A 21,335-nucleotide genomic window follows, 5' to 3' on the forward strand; every position below is an offset into this window, starting at 1 on the left:
GAGAACAATAGCAAGGAGAGAAAAGAAAGCCTTCCTCAGGGATCAGTGCAAAGAAATAGCGGAAAACAATACAATGGAAAAGACTAGAGATCTCTTCAAGAAAATTACAGATACCAAAGGAACATTTCATGCAAAGATGGGCTTGATAAAGGACACAAATGGTATGGACCTAACAGAAGCAGAAGATATTAAGAAGAGGTGGCAAGAATACACAGAAAAACTGTACAAAAGAGATCTTCACGACCAAGATAATCACAGTGGTGTGATCACTCACCTAGAGCCAGACACCCTGGAATGTGAAGTCAAGTGGGCCTTAGGAAGCATCAACGCGAACAAAGCTAGTGGAGGTGATGGAATTCCATTGAGTTATTTCAAATCCTGAAAGATGATGCTGTGAAAGTGCTGCACTCAATATGCCAGCAAATCTGGAAAACTCAGCAGTGGCCACAGGACTGGAAAAGGTCAGTTTTCATTCCAATTCCAAAGAAAGGCAATGCCAAAGAATACCAAACTACTGCATAATTGCACTCATCTCACACACTAGTAAAGTAATGCTCAAAATTCTCCAATCCAGGCTTCAGCAACACGTGAACCGTGAACTTCCTGATGTTCAAGCTGGTTTTAGAAAAGGCAAAGGAACCAGAGATCAAATTGCCAACATCAGCTGGATCATCAAAAAAGCAAGAGAGTTCCAGAAAAACATCTATTTCTGCTTTATTGACTATGCCAAAGCCTTTGACTGTGTGGATCACAATAAACTGGAAAATTCTGAAAGAGATGGGAATGCCAGACCACCTGACCTGCCTCTTGAGAAATCTGTATGCAGGTCAGGAAGCAACAGTTAGAACTGGACATGGAACAACAGACTGGTTCCAAATAGGAAAAGGAGTACGTCAAGGCTGAATATTGTCACCCTGTTTATTTAACTTATACGCAGAATAACATCAGAAGAAATGCTGGGCTGGAGGAAGCACAAGCTGGAATCAAGATTGCCGGGAGAAATATCAATCACCTCAGATATGCAGATGACACCACGCTTATGGCAGAAAGTGAAGAAGAACTAAAGAGCCTCTTGATGAAAGTGAAAGTGGAGAGTGAAAAAGTTGGCTTAAAGCTCAACATTCAGAAAACGAAGATCATGGCATCTGGTCCCATCACTTCATGGCAGATAGATGGGGAAACAGTGGCTGACTTTATTTTGGGGGGCTCCAAAATCACTGCAGATGGTGACTGCAGCCATGAAATTAAAAGACGCTTACTCCTTGGAAGGAAAATTATGACCAACCTAGACAGCATAGTAAAAAGCAGAGACATTACTTTGCCAACAAAGGTGTGTCTAGTCAAGGCTATGGTTTTTCCATGGGTCATGTATGGATGTGAAAGTTGGACTATGAAGAAAGCTGAGCGCCAAAGATGTGACGCTTTTGAACTGTGGTGTTGGAGAAGACTCTTGAGAGTCCCTTGGACTGCAAGGAGATCCAACCAGTCCATCCTAAAGGAGATCAGTCTTGGGTGTTCATTGGAAGGACTGATGCTGAGGCTGAAACTCCAATAATTTGGCCACCTGATGCGAAGAGCTGACTCATTGGAAAAGACCCTGATGCTGGGAAAGATTGAGGGCAGGAGGTGAAGGGGACGACAGAGGATGAGATGGTTGGATGGCATCATAGACTCAATGGACATCGGTTTGGGTGGACTCCAGGAGTTGGTGATGGGCAGGGAGGCCTGGCGTGCTGTGGTTCATGGGGTCGCAAAGAGTCAGACGGGACTGAGCGACTGAACTGAACTGAACTGAACTGAAAGCAAAATAGATTTTAGGAATCTAATCATTAATTCAACACAAAAACTGAAATTACTAAAAGTAGAGCCACTTATAGAGTTTCTTTCCTTAAGGAGATAGGATGTAACTAAATGTAATAAACAAAAGTATTAAAATACAATCATATATTTATATATTTCGAATATATGACCAGTTCTAGAAGTGAGACAGGACCAGAGATAAACTGATACACCTCTTTACTATTTGTTACTTTATATATATTAAATAGAAAATACATGCCAAGCTGAGTCGTGATATTCAGTTAACAATGTAACATGACATAATTAGAATAACCATCATTTTCATCAAATATAAGACACTGCCATTTTCCCCTGTTAGCAATCCTACCTTTTGGAAAGCAAGTCATATTCATGTAAAATCATCAGCAGGTTTTCTACAATGTTGAGCTCACTTATCTTCTCCCTACACTCTGGACTACAAATTGAAAAGTATTAGTAACTATGAGAAATGTCTTTTATTGATACCACATCCACATATTTAATATCTTAGTCCTCATATTATCCCAGGAGGAGAAGCAAAATGCAATACAGCTGTATAGAGTGGGGCTACATTAAATGTCAACATTTAGTAAGTATTATATGTCATAAATTTAAATTTGTTCAATAACAGTATGATGATTAACACAGTTCCCACTGGAGAGGGGGATTCATAGGGTGTTCACTAAAAAGCAGTGAGGAGCATTACTCACAATATCCAAGAAACACAAACAAGCTATGGGTCCATTGACAGATGAAATAGAGAAATGCAACAATTGAATATTTATACCTAGTTACAAGAGAATATAATTGGGTACATGACTGAATATTATTCAGCCATAAAAACATGCTGTCATTTTTGATAATGTGGATGAACCTAGAGGACATTCTGTTAAATGAAATAAGCCAAACAGAGAAGGGCAACTACCATATGGCATCACTTACATGTGAAATTGAAAATAAACAAGCAAAACTGACTATATAGAAACAGAGAACAGAATAGCAGGTGTTTACTAGGGGCTGGAAGCAGCAGGAACAGGGATATGGGGGTTCAAGTGCACACACTTTCAGGTATGAGAAGACTGCACTAAAGACCCAACTCCTTGGCAACTACAGTTAGTAACACAGGGTTGTGCACGTGAAAGTTGCTGAGAGAAGAATTTACATGTTCTTATCACAGAACCAAAGAGAGAGGTGAAGAGGTCTTGATTATCTTGATCTTGGTAATCACCCCACAGTGTATATGTGTATCAAATCTTTACATTATACACTTGAAATACATAAAATTACATGTATAATTATTCCTCAGTAAAGCTGGAAAAAACAAAACAGTGATCAAATGACTGGCATAAAAACATATTTAAAGTTTTTATTTAAAATAGTCATAACCTCTGAAAGGGTTATCTAGAATTTTTTAAAGGGCAAAAATATTTAAAATCTTAAATATAGAGGACAGAATGAAGAAAGACAGTCAGGGAGATTCAACTGTCAAAAAAATGTGCAATTTGAAAGTAGAAATAACTGAGGGTTGAATGAAAAGAGTAGGTAAATATTTCTGGTCAGAAAAAAATTTTTAACTGCTTTGCTGTTCCAATTTAAATTCTACAATGATGCATTTCCACCTCAATGCTCTTCAATATATTGATGGTATTTTATGTTTTTATTCACAAACCTTACCTAAGTAGGTAACAAAATAAATTTTGCATTTCTCCCATCTGAGTTGCTATAGCAGCACAACTTTTAAAAATGCACTCACCTTTCAGCTAAACTAGCCAGAGCCAGAAGGGCACCCAACAGAACATTCGTATCTCGGGCACTGAGTAAGTTTACTAAAGTCTGAAAAGCAGATTAAAATAAAGTTTAATTATGTAAAAGTACAAGCTTCTTGAACAGTATGTCTCCTTCTAAAGATCGTAGATAATTAACCTCAAAAAAGGAGGTTTGTTAAACACTCACAATTCTCAGTTGTTTCTGCAGCAGGCGTCCACCGCTCTTTGGACGCGCTCCCTGTGTCTCAACAGTCACCTCCTCAGGATTCCTATTATTATTACTCCTATCCCTATTACATTTTCAGAGTCCCCCAGAGTGTACACCCAGACACACTTCAGGCCAGAGCTGCAGCCTGTAGAACTGCTAGGCTGATTTTGGGTTTCCTCTATGTGAACTTTCCCCTTTAGGACCTCATGCACTTCACATGGAGCTAGCATTATCTTTGTTTCTCAGATCCCATCTTCTTTTTTTCCCCTCTCATTTTTTTTTTTCTATTTTTCCCCCAAGGTGCATGGCATATGGGATCTTAGTTCTCTGAATAGGGACTGAACCCGCAGCCCCTGCTGTGAAAGTGCAGGACCGCAGGACCACCAGAGAAGTCCCTTCTGTCTTCCAACACAAATGTTTCCCAGGCTCCAGTCACTGACACTTCATTTCACAGTTTTTGTCACATGGCACCCTTAACACTAACTTAATGTTACTCAAAAATGTTCCTCAAATTCTAACTGATATTAGTGAAATATATAGCCTTTGAAATAAAAAAAAATGCTAACCTATATATCACTAAGAATCAACCTCCATAAAATGAGTAGCACGTGCTAACACATTTCAGACAACTTTCCCCTAATACTTGCTGGATAGCGCCTTCCTGGGACACAGAAACTCACAAATTATTGAAACCTGGCTCTAGGCAGCTACCATCTAAATGGCTTTGCTATATATATAAATGTAGTGTGTTTTGATTGAGCCTGCATTCACTCATCTTGAAATATGTATTTGACTCACAGGTTTATAATACTAAACCACCTTATTATGAGGTTAAACCACATGAATCTGACCTACAGACTATGGTAATTTCCCATGGTTCAAACTAACATAACTTCTGTGCCAAACTAATATTCATTTATTTGTAACACACACCTGGGGTCAGTTTATGTATAACAACATTTAAATTAGGCAATCAAATTAGTTGATTAAGCAATAAAGAATTAAACAGCATTAAAAAAAGAAAGAAGTTTCAGAAAACCTCTATTTGCTGTTTCTAAATTTACTCTTGAGGTGGGTTAGCAGAGATCGGCAGTTTTAGGCTAGGTCAGCAAGTTTCCGAATTGTTACTACAGGTGGGGAGGCTTGACTGCAAGTGCTCTGGACCCTGCACGTGAGCCAGCACCATGTGGCACTGACGCAGCCGCTCCTTCTGGGACCACTCACCTTGTGAGCTCCGCTTGTAGTGACCCATTCTCTTTGGTATCTGACAGCAGCAAGTTTTTGAAAAATATCTATAAAGAAATGAGATATTTCAATGAGGGATTTGAAGCTTAAAGCGGGAGAGTACTCAAGCTTCCCAGGTGGTACTAGTTGTTAAAAAAAAAAAAAAAAAAAAAAACCCTGCCAATGCAGGAGACTTAAGAAACACGGGTTTGATCCCTGGGGTTGGGAAGATCCCCTGGAGAAGGGCACCGCAACCCACTCCAGTGTTCTTGCCTGGAGAATCCCATGGACAGAGAGGCCTGGCAGGCTACAGTCCACAGGGTCATAAAGAGTTGGGCACGACTGAAGCGACTTAGCATGCACGCAAAAAATATTTTACCAAAAGTTGCTTTTATAGGCTTCCATTTTGGCTCAACTGGTCTGCCTGCAATACTGGAGACCTGAGTTGGATCCGTGGGTTGGGAAGATCCCCTGGAGAAGGGAAAGGCTACCCACTCCAGTATTTTGGCCTGGAGAATTCCATGGACTTTATAGTCGCAAAGAGCTGGACACGACTGAGCGACTTTCACTTCACTTGCTTTTATAGAAGTCTCTCGTACTAAATAAACCTAAGCTTGTGCTCAATGAAAGTCTTTTAAAACGTGAAATTGGGCTTTTCAAGACAAGAATCATGATCTAAAAATCTCCCCTCTGGATACATTTTGCCACTGAACATAACAGTTGGCATGGACTCTCCAGCCCACAGCTGTGTGGGGAGCCTCCTAAGCATTCAGAGCGTCCCCTCTTCCCTGCCACTGCCTCCCGGGGCCCCGCTCACACGTCATGTTGACCAGCTTGTCCACGCTGTGCTGCGCCTCCCCGTAGCCGAGGTACCCGTGCGCCACGATCTCCATGTACTGCGGGGGGACCAGACAACAGGTGAGCAGAGGAGAGGACTCCGAGAGCACACAACAGGAGTGGTAAGGCTGTGTACTTCTGAAAATGAGCTGCAGATGGCGCGACAGGGTCACCAAACAACGCTGGGTGCCCCTGCGCCGGCTTCAGGCAAGTGCCGAAGAGGATGGGTTCTGGGCTCTCAGCTTCCCTGGGGTGCCAGAAGTGGAGGGCGGGACCTGGAAAGACTGCTTAAACTCTCAAAAGTCCCAAGATGACTCATAACTCAATAAATCTGTGTTGCAATTTAGCCTCCAAATATAAGATACAAATAAGATACATGATACATAATATACAGTATCTAGAATTTTAATTCTTCACTATATCTTTTCATTAGAATTTTTATAACACACTGCATATATTTTATTGACCTTATGTTTTATAATATCCTAAATTACAACTAACCAGCATACAAGTAGATAGCAATAATTAGAATGACATGTATGGGATAGTCTGAAAATCCTTCACTGTTTGTAACTGTAAAATTATAAAAACTGAGAGTAATAAGAAATAGGTTCAGAGAAATACATACATTTCTATCATTTTAGTGGAAGTAAAATGGATAGAAAGATCCTTTACAATATAATCTTAAAAAGGATTATTTCATTAAATGAGCCAGACCTCTACCCAATTAAACAAATTTCTTCAAAATAAAAACTAGATATTATCTATTTCCCAAGAATAAAAATAATAAAATAGGTTTACTATTAAATTGCCATTAAAATTAATCATCCATTAATAATTTAGAATGAATTTGCAGGGCCATGGGTTATTATGAAATTATTCTTTGCATACATGCTATAGATTTCAGGAGGATGGGCTGTTTCAACTATTTCTATACCTAGAAATTTTGTCTGATTGTATTAATAGGCCCAAACATTGGGCTGACTTAGCATATTTATTCAGCTCCTTACCTTCCCTCAGTAGTTAGCAAAGCAGAAAAAAATACATGAAGATCATTCCTCACACTGTCATTTATTTCCAATATTTTAGTAAACACAGTAATTCTTTATTGTGTGAAAAAGTTATGAACATCCTCATAGCCAATATTTTCTCCTGCCAGCTTGGTGTGTGCACTGCTGAGGCTCAGGGCCTGCCAGCCAACACCTATTTATTTTCTTCACTCAGAAGACAGGTGACCCTTTATAAAACGCTCTCATTTCACAGGTGGGGTAAAGTGAGCCCAATCAGCCAGGAAGAAACAGCTCAGGTTCCTCCCTGCTCTGTGTGTATCTTGTGTACTCATGGCCCTAGGCGCTTCTCCTTGCCAGGCAGCTATGTTGAAAGAGACCTCTCTGTCACACACTGTGGATCTCTGCCCAGAGGCACAACACAAAATGGAAAGGCAAGACCAGCTGCCAAAAAAGAGATCTTACCTGAGCTAGGTTTTCAATTCCACCCAAGCTATGAAGTATTCCCTAATAAAATAAAACAACAGAACAGACATGAACGATGAGAATGGGGGGAGGGGGATGTATTTTACATGCAATTGATTTATTAAGTCATAAGTTTGTAACTATTCCTGAAGGTCCACATTAGAATGTAAATATGGAAGACTTCAATGTTTGTTATTCATACTATATTTAAGATAAACTATTAATAGATATGGGCTTCCCTGGTGGCTCAGCAGCAAAGAATCTGCCTGCAATTCTGCCTGCAGGAGCTGTAGGAGACATGGGTTTGATCCCTGACTCAGGAAGATCCTCTGAAGGAGGGCATAGCAACCCACTCCAGAATTCTTACCTGCAGAATCCCATGGACAGAGAAGCCTGGCGGGCACAGTCCATGGGGTCACAGAGAGTCACAACTGAAGTGACTTAGCACATGGGTGCACATTAATAGATAGGAAAGTTGGGTTGAGTTGAACTGGAAGTAAGTGTGCAGGTTGAGCAGAACAGGAAGTAAGCAACTGCAGCCTGCGTCCTCACTCTATTTACTTCCTCCCATGTCATCATAAAATGTCAGAGCTGCAAAGAGCTGTTACATATCTCCCTTTACCGCCTCATATTACAGAATAGGAATACTAAAACCCAGAAAGGTAAACCATTTTGCCTAAATGACAGAGTGGATAAAAATCCAGCATCACTGAGTCCCAGGACTTTCCTCTAGGCCCTGCCTGGTGTGGTCCATGAACCAGCAGCAACAGCAGTGTCTGGAGCTGATTCAAAATGCACAATCGCCTACTCACCCCGGACATACTGAATGACACTCTTAGTATCAACAAGATCCCCAGGTAACTCACATGCCTGAGAAAATCTGAGCAGCATTGCTCTAGCAGAGTAGAAAACAGGGCTTCTCCTTCAGATGATGTGGCTAATGATCTTATTAAACTCATACCCTGAACAAATCTAAGGATAAGTAAGTAAGTAAAGTCACTCAGTCGTGTCCGACTCTGCGACCCCATGGACTGTAGCCTACCAGGCTCCTCCCTCCATGGGATTCTCCAGGCAAGAGTACTGGAGTGAGTTGCCATTTCCTTCTCCAGGGGATCTTCCCAACCCAGGGATCGAACCCTGGTCTCCCGCATTCCAGGCAGACGCTTTAACCTCTGAGCCACCAGGGATAATCATTGCAAAATATAGATCTGATACAGAACTTTCAGGGCTTCCCATGTGGCTCAGTGGTAAAGAACTCTCCTGTCAATACAGGAGACATAAGAGACTCGGCTTCTATCTCTGGATCAGGAGGATCCCCTGGAGGAGGGCATGGCAACCCACTCCAGTATTCTTGCCTGGAGAATCCCATGGACAGAGGAGCCTGGCGGGCTACAGTCCACAGGATAGCAAAGAGCCAGACACAACTGAAGTGACTTAGCACACACGCACCGAATAAGAAGGCACTGCATAAAACTTCTGGAAAGTGCTAAGAGAGAGGGTGCTGGGAGGCTGGAGTGAAAGGAACTGGTTTGGAACTCCACTAACAGCCCACGCTGTCAGGTTACTTGCACTGACGTTTATCTTGGGATGAACAGGTTTCAGGTGGCTCTACCTGTTTAACGCAACGTTGCCTCCTCTCTCCTTACCTACTGTGCACACAAGGAAGTTATTTGAAATACAAATATTAGCCATCGTTCCAGCTCTGGAACGTGTCTGGCAATGAGTACATGAGTATGTATGAGGGGATGATCACGTGCTACCCTGGGCCTGCGTGAACAGCTGAGGAAAAGGCTCAGGGGCTCAAGGCCTCCTGGGTCAAGGGTCAAGGTTTCCTTAATCTGTGTGAAGGGAATCTGGAAACCACACACCCTTGTTCAAATTAAGAATGAAGGTATATTTATAACTCAATTAAAATAGTTCTATGACCACCTACTAATTTGAATTCCCATGATTGCTACTCACTTTAGAAGAGCTGCAGTTAAAAGAATACTGTATGCATTGCCAATAATTATGATGGACATTTTATACACATAAAAATAACATTTTAAAACCACTTATATTTTTTTCGGCATTTTCTTTTCCGTTCCTGTTAGTAAGATCCCCAGGTTAGGCTCTGAGGGAGACACAAATATAAAATGACAGATGACAGAGGTTGACTTCACTGAGTGGCAGGCAAGGATAAGGGAGACACACAAATGACTGGAATTTAAGACAGATCTAGGTAGGTGTTTTAAGAAAGTTACGGGGCTTCCCTGGTGGCTCAGACAGTAATGCGCCTGCACTGCAGGAGACTAGGGTTCAACCCCTGGGTCAGAAACATCCCCTGGAGAAGGGAATAGCAACCCACTCCAGTATTCTTACCTGAAGAATTCCATGGACAGAGGAGGTTGGTGGGCTACAGTCCATGAGGTCACCGAGAGTGAACGACTAACACTTTTTCATAGTTTAAGAAAGTTATACAGGAGGTGTTGTGACACCCCAGAGGGGGGACATATAATAGCCTGCTGAGAGGACTACAGAAAACTTTGTAAGGGTGGTGGCCTCTGGAGGGACTTGGAAGGATGGACAGTTGTGCTGAGGAGATGGTGGAGAAGAGAGGGAAATGAAGGGGATTCCTCCAAGCAAAGAGGACAGGAGGATCAAAAGTGCACAGCAGTTGCATAGAAAGAACATCAAGATGTTGTATCACTATGAAAAGCAACTCCCTAAATTTATGAAGGGAACCACTGGGAATAAGGTTAGAAAAACAGAGTGAGATGAACTGTGGGAAGACTTGAACATGAGCCTGAACTGAACTTAGCATTCGAGCCTGATGGACACATGTGAACAAGGGCTGATCAGACTCAGCTGTGGGGACCTCTCCCCAGTCTTGGAGGAAACTGGAGAGGGACGGGCGTGGAGGGAAGCCCCGTGGGTTGGCAGGTGCAGAGAGAAGGGAGTGGACAGGTGGGCAGTCTTGACATGGTTTGACCAGCTGGACATAAAGGCCAGTGGAGAAGAAGGGTGCAGAGAAGAGGCTTCACCATCTACACAGCGAGGTGACAGGAGGCCAGGACAGGATAAGCCCAGGGAAGAGGGGGACCAGGCTGGGTTAGACAAGGAGGTAGAGTCCGACATGCTGAGCTGCTGGCGGTGTATTCAGGTGATGGAAGAACAACAGGCCCGGAAAAGTGCGCCGAGGGCAGAAGACTGAGATCTGGCATTGCTGACATAAAGGAAATTTAAATGTGAAGCTTGGGAGATGCCACCAGGGAGAGACTCATGTTTAAGTGACTGGTCATGGTCATTCTTAAATGTTTACCTTGGCAAAAATATATCTATACAATCATCGGTGTTAACAGTATGGAACTGATTCCATGTTTCCCAAACTCTGTCCCGGGAATAATGATTTTATTCTGTGCAATGAGTGGTACTAGGTGTTTGAAAATATTTTTATGATCAAATAGTAGGTTGAACAGAGTGTAACAAATTATTTTATTATAGATTTAAACTCCTCTGAGCTTTAACGCGCTGTCGTGCACCACAGTCTCCAGTAGGAGGAGCTGCCCATCTTCCCTGCATATGGGGGGTGAGACACACCACCTTTCACAGAGCACTCACTGGGTCCTGTGAGCGCCGTGTCCCGTGTCAGAAGCACTGTTACAAAACACAGGAAAAGGAGCGAGGCTGTACCACCACTAGGAAATGTCATTGCTATGCCCTCAAGCAGTGACCCGCCATTTACTAAAGAAGCAACGGGACAACCGTAGAACAAGACCACAAGGCACCCTCATCTCTGGGCTCAGCAGTCCCGGCTACGGAGCTCAAGAGCAGACAAGACTGCGCTCCTCCCCGGCACAGCCTGGGCTCTCAGGACCCGGCTCCAGACTTCCGAGCCTCGTGACCTGGAGACAGTTTCCATCAATCTGGACCAATGTCCTTGCTCTACCTATCCCCAGAGTTTCTCTCTTTTTAAAACCTTGACGCAATAATATAACACTGATAAGAACCATAGCGCAACAGCACGCCCTGCGACACTACTCTGGCGGCCGTCCGTCCAGCAGTGTGTCACCAGGGCAAAGCGTCAGGGCCCCGGACACGCTGTCCCTGGTCGGGCAGCCAGCAGAGCACTGAGCTCCGAGTGCCACGTGCTGACCCGCCACCCACTCCTCTGCAGTCAGCAGTCCACGCTGCGCATCCCTCTATCCCAACAGAAGGTTCCCCTGGGCCTGACCAGTACGTCTTTTCAGGTGTTAGGAACTACTCTTCTAAAGGCTGGTAAGGGGAAAGGAAGCGTTTCCTGCCTTGGAGTCTGGAGGAAGGGTGGTGCCACTGACAGAATCTGCAGAATTCGGCAGTTTGCAGGAGCATCAGGATGGAGAGACCCAGGTGAAGTTACTGCATGTCCCGTGCACAGTGGGCTCTCGAACACTTTGGCCCCTGTGTTCCTTTATACATTTACAGATTACTGAGAGTCCCAGAGACCTTCTGTTTATGTGAGTTAATCTATTTTATTCACCGTGTATGTGTGTATTCACTCAGTTGTGTCCAACCCTTTGCAACTCCATGAACTGCAGTCCACCAGGCTCCTGTGTCCATGAAACTTTCCAGCCAAGAATACTGGAGTGGGTTGCCATTTCCTCCTGCAGGGGATCTTCCCAACCCAAGGATCAAACCCGCATCCTCATCTCCTATGTTGGCAGGTGGATTACATGGGAAGTTCTTTATATTTACCATATCAGAGACAAAAAGTGAGCAATTTTTACAACACAAGAGCTCACAAGCATGTGTTCCATCAGGTGTATGTGTACACCATCATCACATACCCTGTGGCCTCTGGAAGGCTCCACTGCATGCTCGTAAGAGAGTGAGAATGAATCACACTGGAGCATCACCTTTAAGACCATTTTGACCCTGTGGGGCCCCTGGAAGGGTCTCAGAGACCTGTGAGAGTCCCCAGACCACCCTTTGAGAACCATTATGCTACCATATCATCCCAACAAATACCTGGAAATTTGGGATTTAAACGAGGGGAAAAGTCTCAGGCTGGAAACATGTGCTTGTGAGCAAAGAACAACACAACAAAATGACTGGTGAAGCCAAGAGCTCAGGAGATAGGGGAGCCTATAACAGAGAAAACAGCTTTGGGGAAGGTTAACATTTCGGGGATTCCCCAGGGGCTCCGAGGTAAAGAATCTGCATACGGGAGACACAGGCGATTCGGGTTCGATCCCCAGGTCAGGAAGATTCCCCTGGAGGAGGGCATGGCAATCCACTCCAGTATTCTTGCCTGGAGAATCCCATGGACAGAGGAGCCTGGTGGGCTATAGTCCATGGGGCCGCAAAGAGTTGGACACGACTGAAGCAGCTGAGCACAGCAGCAACATTTAGGAAGGCAGAATTTTAAAAAGGAGCAAGTAAACAGCACAGAAAAACAGAAGGTGATGAGGAAGAGCTGGAGGTTTTCAGGAGCAGTGAGAGGAAACAGAAAGTGTGGCAAGGGGCGCCAGGCTGCTGGAAGGAGGCTGAGGTGTGAGGCGGGCCATCAGGCCATACAGCTCTGCTGTCTCTCTATTGCTGTGGCTGATGGAGATGTAGGTTAGGAGTTTTAAGTTTTTGTATTTATCATTGATAAGCAATGTGCTCTGACAGCTCACTGTGAGCAGCCTAGGTAGATTTATCCTGCTTGGAACTCCAACTACACTTGAAATCTCTGACACGTGTCATCCTTTAATTATGAAAAAGGAAGCAATTTTGTCTTTAAAAATGGTTTCTCTTTCATCCCTTCCACTCATTTATTTCTGGAACCTTCATTAGGCATATACTGGAGCCTCTGGGTCAAGAGATGCTGACTGGATCATGACCCATGATGGCCTTTTTAAATGACTTCTGAGAGGTCTTGGTGCACAGTATGCAAGGAAAAACTCTACTGCTCATCAGCTGTAAAGGAAAGGGAGTGAGTTCCATATAAATAGTCTGACCTTTCAATAAACGCATGCAGTAATGAAGGTGAGATCAAGGCTTGAAAGGATAGTGTGTCCTGAAAAGGGCATTTTTATGATAAGAAAAAACAGAAAGGGAGCCACTGACACCGTAATAAAGACAACAGATGGAAGGCTGAGGCTTGGCAAGGAGGAGGGTTTTCTTCAGGAATAAGAAGGGACGTAAAGGTGCATAATCGCCTATCAATGCAAGAGGCATAAGAGATGTGGATTGGATCCCTGGGTCGGGAAGATCCCCTAGAGCAGGGCATGGCAGCCCACTCCAGTATTCTTGCCTGGAGAATCCTATGGACAGAGGAGCCTGGTGGGCTACAGTCCATGGGGTCACAAAGAATCGGACATGACTAAAGTGACTTAGCATGCATGCACAATGGTGCATAATAATCCAAACATTTCAAGCAACAAAGAAAATATGAGCATTCCTACTAGGATGGCCTCAGTTTTGCCTGTAAAACAGGTAATGCTGCAATCTGATAAGAAGTCCGGGGTAGGAGCGGTGTGTGAGGAGCGGACATGGTCTGGGGCAGCCACTGTGGATCATGTGGCACTGATCACGGATCCACCAGGAGAGGAAAGAGAGGCCTGGCCTGGACATCTGTGGGCACAGGTCACAGTAAAGCCCAGCGTGGCTATGACTTCGGCCAGAAATTCTTGGCAACTCAACATGTTAAACAACTGCTCTCATATGTGGACAGAGTGCCAAGAGGAGAGATTCAGGGAACACCTCCTTCTATGGAAAGGCTGGAAATCAATGGGAGGTCTGGTTTAATGCATGTTTTTGTCATAAAAGCTCCAAAGCAAAGAGGTCACAGAATTCTTTCCTTTAGAGAGCAATCCAGTCAACCTTGTTCCAGCCCATCAAGAACTGGGTTAAGAAAGGGAATACTTTAGAGCCATCAATTTTCTGAGCAAACAGCATGTCTAAGGCAAATAGTTTGCTAACTTCTATAAGTCCAAAAACTAGACCTCCTGCTAAAAATCCACCTTCTTCCAGGAATGCTTATATTAATACCATACACAAGCTGTTCTTACCCAAGCTGAGGCTTATGGGGCATAGGGCAGGGGGGTGGGGGACAGTGTTAATATGACTCGGGGACAAGGAGCCTCGGGCCAGGGGGAGAGGGGGCAGTGGCCCAGGCAGAGTAGGGCACACACCACCCTCACCAGCATGGTCCACACAGCTCTGTCTGGGTGGTCACAGGAGAAAAGGAAAATTCCCATAAAACTGTGAGCAACCAGGACAGAAAGTTTTTTGAGGAATGTCACATATTCAAATAACTGGTTTTCTGAACTAGAACAACACAAAGCCATCTTAGAGTACAGAATGGGGAAGGGAGCAACTCTTCTAAAGAAAAGAGCAAAGCTACCATGAGTCCCAGGAGACTCAAACCAGAGCAGGTTCATTGCTGGCTAGCAGCAGCACACGTTGCTTTGAGTGCTGAGTTTGGAAAAGATGGCTATCAGGGTAATGAAAGGAAATATGTCCTGATTCAAATAATAACTCATCAGTAAAGCTGAATCCAAAATAAATGCGCTTCAGAGTGGTCTGAGCATCCCAGTAGCTTATCAGGATGGGGCATAAAAGGAGACACCTCTTAGGGAAAAAAGCAATCTGTGAAAATGATTGAAGCATGTAGGAATGACAAGACCGCCCTTTAGATATTTAATGCTGGCAAGCAGAAACAATAATGGCTCATTAGCAATTTGGAGACTTCTCTAAACTGGTTGGCCAGTGGTTCCCCCAACCAGTAGCATCAGTGACACCTGGGAACTTGTTTGGAATGCAGATTTCCAGGCCCTCCCCAAACTTACTGAGCCCTGGTGGCTCAGACAGTAAAGAATCTACCTACAATACAGAAGACCTGGGTTCAACTCACGGTTGGGAAGATCCTCTGGAGAAGGAAACGGCAACCCACTCCCACATCCTTGCCTGGGAAATCCCATGGCCAGAGGAAGCTGGTGGGCTACCGTCCAGGGGTCGCAAAGAGTCAGACACGACTGAGCAACTAACACTTTCACTTTCAGATACCAGCAATCATTAAGTGTTCCGAGTGTTTCTCATATACAGAAAGTTTACAAACTTTGCTTTATAGAAGCAGGAATCTTAGCAGCTGGGTCTGGAAGGAACAACTTTCACGGACCAGGTGGTGTCAGGTAAGTGCTTGCTACTTAGAGTGTTGGCCCTGGACCGGTGGCCTCAGCAGAACCCTTGGCCTCTGTGTACACCTAAGGAGTCCACATCTGCACATACAAGAGCCCCAGGTGATTGAAAGTCTGAGAGGCACTAACCCAGAGACATCATGCTTGACTGACCAGTGAGAGGAGGGGAGACTCCCGCCGACAAGCGCCTCCTCTGAGACAAGGGGGAGCCCCGTGCCCACCTTTAACTCAGGCTCTGAGGCTGGCCTCCGGGGAGTGCGTGCGTCTGGGGCAGCTACCATGTGTAGGCCTCGCCGCTCCCCCTTTTGGCCCTGGAGCCCCCTAAGGAAGTCCCTGCTTGCCGCTGCTCACTTTGGCCGCTTGGCATCAACATGCTCCAAAGCGTGGCCCAGTGTACCCTTCTCCAAGCTGTCTATGGTTTAAAATGCCAAGAGACGATCCAAACACAGACCAGAAGTCAGTCCACTGCATCCCACAGGTAACAGAATGGAAATGGAGAGATATTTCTGTCCCCACTAAATCACTTCTCTCCTATCGATTTCAATAGCAGGTAAGATACTTCCCAAACATGGAAGCTACTGAATAGTGAGAGAGGATGCAAAGTTACCATGCTGTGCTTCAGAAAAGAGCCCACCAGTTTTTATTTCATCTTCAAACTAGTAAAAAATATTTTTATTTTTTGCAACCAACCTGATAACATGGATCCCTCATCAGGAGTCTGAGACAAATTAACACTCTCAGAAAATGAAGAGATGGAGCGCGATCAACCCACTCTCTGAAAGAAAACAAGAGAGAACATGTTTGTTCACGTTTAAAACCAATGAACCTGACAGTTCATGAACAGCTCAGCGCTAGGAAGGAGAAGAGGAAACAGCTCCGGGCAGAGCACTCATTGGCCTCAAACAGTCTGCAGTGGGGACTGTTATCTGACACTTAACCAATTTTAATGGAAAACACTGTCATTACAAAATTGAGGCCCCCAAATTATTTGGTTCATGGGCCCTGACTGTCCCAAGAAAGGGCAGCCCCTGATCACAAGAAATAGCTAACAGGTTCAACTTCAAAAGGCTTGATACACTGATAACTTAGCATCCAATTTTTAAAAAAAGATAATACATATACACTAGAAGAAAATTATTTGTATTTTATTCTTAATCACATTTACTTTCTAATGGAGTGTGGCCACTAAACGACTTCTCCAGTCCTGGAATGGAATCCACCACCACCTCCATTTCCTCCTCCACCTGGCTCCCCAGGGCACTGGCTTCTGACCACAGTGGCACTGAAGACTCAGCTACAGAAGAACGAGCAGCAGCAAGGGAAGGCGGTGCACCTAACATGGAAGCTGTAATCACCCAGAGTAGTCTACGCTGTGCCCGCCAGATGGTGTGTCATCACTGTTTCCCCTGAGATTTTAACATATCCCATGGCAGCCCTGGGGGTTCCAATCAGCCCCCGGTGCGCTTCAACGCGCCTTGTGGGAAACGTGGGGATAAAGTATTTTCTTAGGTCTCAGGTCGCTTTCCCCGGAAGCAGACTCCTCCGTGAATACTGGTGCACACTTGAGTGACTAAGGACGCCAGGAGGCCTCCTGGAGTTGGGGTGAGGGGCAGGGGCAGGAGTCAGGGAAGGGGGAGAAGGGGAGGGGGAGTGGGGAGACCCAGCAGGCAGGGGTCTGCTGTGCCAGCTGAACCTCCACTAACCCCTCGACCCCCGTGAAGGCAAGCACCCTGGGCTTCCCTGCTCCCAAAACAGCTGTCACGGAGGGGACGGGTGGGGAGGGGGCACTGCTGCCCTCTGGGCCTGTGGGCAACATGGACGCAAAGAGCCAGAGGGTGGTGCCGGGGCCCAGCCTCTCACACAGGCGCCACCGGCCAGTCCCGGCCAGAAGCCACATCACCAACCTGTCCGGGGGCAGTGGGAGCGCGGATGTCTCAGGGGGTTCCGGCTGGAGGGAGTAGAGTGGTGGGCACAGCACCCTGCCTGCGGGCTCTGGGCAGCTCTCTGACCACTCTGGGGAGGAGGTGTCGTCTGCACACCCAGCACCCTTCCCCACTGCTGCACCAGTTAGACTTAGGAATCAATGAATTCTACCGGAAAACTTTTTTCGTCCACTCCCACGGGGACACCCAGGCTGCCGAGTGTGAATACTGCTGAAGACTTTTCTCATGTTACTCAGGGAAGACCCATCTGCCGAGAACGTTCAGGAACATAGCCCAGGCTGAGGCTCGGACCCAGAGCTTCCCAAGTCTACGCTGACAGCTCATCTGAAACTCAGTGCATGGCCCTCCCGCCACCTGCCTCCAGCACACAGGCTTCATCACTCCAGGCTTCCAGCCCCGGGTGTTTCCTTGTCTCCTCTACTTCACTCACACCCTTCGTCCAATCCCTCAGCACATCCTGTCTGCTCCAACCTTTAAAATCTCTCTCCATTCACACAAGTTTGAGGCAGGAGATAGATGGGCCTCTGGGCTGAGCAGCTGCAGTCTGTCAAGCAGAGTAGATTGGAGCTTTGTTTTCCCTGACAACCCAAGGACAGAGTTAGAGGCAGGAAGTGAGCTCTGAGAGAGAGCAGAGAAAACGACCATATCTATCACTCCCGAGGTAAAGGAAATCTTCCCAATTCCACACCAGCAGGAAGGATCCTTGGGGGTCAGAAAAGGTAGGCATCACTCCATAATTAACGTTGTCATACTCCCATTAGCCTTTGTGCTGGAATCCATCTTGGCAAAAAGACGCATATGAAGAAGGCCCAAGGGCAGGGCAGGTGTGGGAAAAGGAACAAGATAATTGGCCAGAGGAGAACGAAGACCCAGAAGAACTGCCCCATATAAATGGTTTACCTCCCTCCTCATCACAGGGGACCCTTTCTGTCTGGGTGGGTGTTCCTGCTTTGTTTCTGTCTAAATACACAGTTTCTTTCTGTGCTCTCCCACATGTGGTGGTATGTCTCTGAAAATAAACTTTGTACCCTAACTCACCTAGAGCCAGACATCCTGGAATGTGAAGTCAGGTGGGTCTTAGGACGCATCACTACAAACAAAGCTAGTGGAGGTGATGGAATTCCAGTGGAGCTATTTCAAATCCTGAAAGATGATGCTGTGGAAGTGCTGCACTCAATATGCCAGCAAATTTGGAAAACTCAGCAGTGGCCACAGGACTGGAAAAGGTCAGTTTTCATTCCAATCCCAAAGAAAGGCAATGCCAAAGACTGCTCAGACTATCACACAATTGTCATCATCTCACACGCTAGTAAAGTAATGCTTAAAATTCTCCAAGCCAGGCTTCAGCAATATGTGAACCGTGAACTTCCGGATGTTCAAGCTGGTTTTAGAAAAGGCAGAGGAACCAGAGATCAAATTCCAACATCCGCTGGATCATGGATAAAGCAAGAGAGTTCCAGAACAACATCTATTTCTGCTTTATTGACTATGCCGAAGCCTTTGACTGTGTGGATCACTATAAACTGTGGAAAATTCTGAAAGAGATGGGAATACCAGACCACCTGATCTGCCTCTTGAGAAACCTATATGCAGGTCGGGAAGCAACAGTTAGAACTGGACATGGAAGCACAGGCTGGCTCCAAATAGGAAAAAGAGTACATCAAGGCTGTATATTGTCACCCTGCTTATTTAACTTATATGCAGTGTACATTATGAGAAACGCTGGGCTGGAAGAAGCACAGCTGGAATCAAGATTGCTGGGAGAAATATCAATAACCTCAGATATGCAGATGACACCACCCTTCTGGCAGAAAGTGAAGAGGAACTAAAAAGCCTCTTGATGAAAGTGAAAGAGGAGAGTGAAAAAGTTGGCTTAAAGCTCAACACTTGGAAAACTAAGATCATGGCATCTGGTCCCATCACTTCATGGCAAATAGATGGGGAAACAGTCAAAACAGTGAGAGACTTTATTTTGGGGGGCTCCAAAATCACTGCAGATGGTGATTACAGCCATGAAATTAAAAGACCCTTACTCCTTGGAAGGAAAGTTATGACCAACCTAGACAGCATAGTAAAAAGCAGAGACATTACTTTGCCAACAAAGGTCCGTCTAGTCAAGGCTATGGTTTTTCCAGTGGTCATGTATGAATGTGAGAGTTGGACTATAAAGAAAGCTGAGTGCCAAGGAATTGATGATTTTGAACTGTAGTGTTGGAGAAGACTCTTGAGAGTCCCTTCGACTACAAGGAGATCCAACCAGTCCATCCTAAAGGAGATCAGTCCTGGGTGTTAATTGGAAGGACTGATGTTGAAGCTGAAACTCCAATAATTTGGCCACCTGATGTGAAGCGCTGACTCATTGGAAAATACCCTGATGCTGGGAAAGATTGAGGGCAGGAGGAGAAGGGGATAAAAGAGGATGAGATGGTTGGATGGCATCACCAACTCGATGGACATGGGTTTGGGTGGACTCCAGGGGTTGGTGAAGGACAGGGAGGCCTGGCGTGCTGCAGCTCATGGGGTCGCAAAGAGTCAGACACAACTGAGCGACTGAACTGAACTGAACTGAACCCATTTTTTTGCAGTTTTTATCTCCTTAAATCATTCTTACTTTCAAACAGAGGCAAGAGCCAGGTTGGCTTTGCTTCTAGTCTTAGTCCCTGGTGGAGTCACAGCTAGGACTCCTGACTTTTGTCCAGGATTCAGGTTCAAGGAACCAAGGGGAACTAAGATCCTGCTTCAAGACCACTCACTGTTGTCTGAGATCAGCTTCTCACTCCCTCATCCGCTATGACCCCGGCTCAAGCCTCCATCATCCTTTGCTTGAACTATTTATTTGTATTTAAAAAAAAGTGGGAGGTACACCCTGCCGCATGTGAGATCTTAGTTCCCTGACCAGGGATTGAACCCATGCCCCCTGCAGCGGAAATGCAGTCTCAACCACTGGACTGCCAAGGAAGTCCCTGCGGGAACTGTTGCAAAAGCCTCCCCACCTGCCTTCCTCACTTGCATCATTGTTCCAACTTCAGTCTTCGCATACCAGCCAAGGAGACCCTCCACAGACACCCTCTCTGCCCCGGCCCCGGGAGTCTGTCCTCTTACTCAGGCCCCGTGGCCCACAGGCTCCTTGGGACGCCTGGCCTCTCCACTGCCTCTTGGGCCTCACCGCCCCGCCCCCACTGCCCCCACGCGTGCCCTCCCAGTCACACTGGCCTCCCCGCACCTTTTTCACTGACCCTCTCACAACAGGGCTGGGCTGGGAGCCTTGCCTTTGCTCCTTTCTATGAAGCAGTGTTGGTAACGTTTGAACACTGGAACCTCCCACACAATTAGATAGACGTTCTCTGACATGATATGAGACCAGTCACGTGTAGCTGTTCTAACTAAAGTGTATGTCACAGTGCGGAGGCCGTCAGCACAGCACAGCCTAGGCTCCTGAGGTGAGGAAGGGACGCTGGGCACTGCCGAGCGCCGGACCTGCCTGCATCACCGGAAGGTGCTCCCTGCCAGGTGACAATGCCCTCCAGATTAGTCCAATGTGACGCAAGTGTTAGCAAAAAAAACAAAATATGTCTGCTATTTCTTGCCTAGCCAAGAAGAACAGAGGAAGACAAAGCTGTTCGGACCAGAATCCACATAATTCCCCCACCCTCTCCCACCCACCTGCACAGCTGAGTGAGTACATCCAGCAGAGTTAGGGTGCTTTAAACATCTGCCCCCTCGCCCGAGAGGAGCATTTACTTGAACTGCAGTCCCAATACAGCCCTTGCCCAGCTTGTCTGACATCGACCCCTGACCTTTGTTGGTGGCGGGGGGACAGTGGAATTCAGCTTTGACTGTTTCTCGATCCTGAGAAATTCAACCCTGTCCCAAACCTGCACACCTCACACCTGACTGCAAGAAACATACCTTCTAGAAGGCAGATC

At 45.7% G+C, this 21,335-nt stretch overlaps 1 protein-coding gene across 5 annotated transcripts in view; it reads right to left on the reverse strand.

Annotated features, from left to right (window-relative positions):
• The window catches only part of NEK10 (NIMA related kinase 10), a 252,892-nt gene that overhangs the window by 192,038 nt on the left and 39,519 nt on the right, over positions 1 to 21,335 (reverse strand). For 3 of the 5 annotated variants that reach the window (XM_068981981.1, XM_068981982.1, XM_068981979.1), the window contains exons 5-10: positions 16,157 to 16,241; positions 7,326 to 7,367; positions 5,834 to 5,912; positions 5,017 to 5,084; positions 3,572 to 3,651; positions 2,168 to 2,254 (exon numbers count right to left, since the gene is read on the reverse strand). In XM_068981981.1, coding sequence (XP_068838082.1) covers positions 2,168 to 2,254; positions 3,572 to 3,651; positions 5,017 to 5,084; positions 5,834 to 5,912; positions 7,326 to 7,367; positions 16,157 to 16,241 — 441 coding nt within the window. The remainder of the gene's footprint in view (positions 1 to 2,167; positions 2,255 to 3,571; positions 3,652 to 5,016; positions 5,085 to 5,833; positions 5,913 to 7,325; positions 7,368 to 16,156; positions 16,242 to 21,335) is intronic. The other 2 variants (XM_068981984.1, XM_068981980.1) reach the window with 1 other exon arrangement.

Source organism: Capricornis sumatraensis, chromosome 10 (genome assembly GCF_032405125.1).
Source record: "Capricornis sumatraensis isolate serow.1 chromosome 10, serow.2, whole genome shotgun sequence".
Lineage (NCBI taxonomy): Eukaryota > Metazoa > Chordata > Mammalia > Artiodactyla > Bovidae > Capricornis > Capricornis sumatraensis.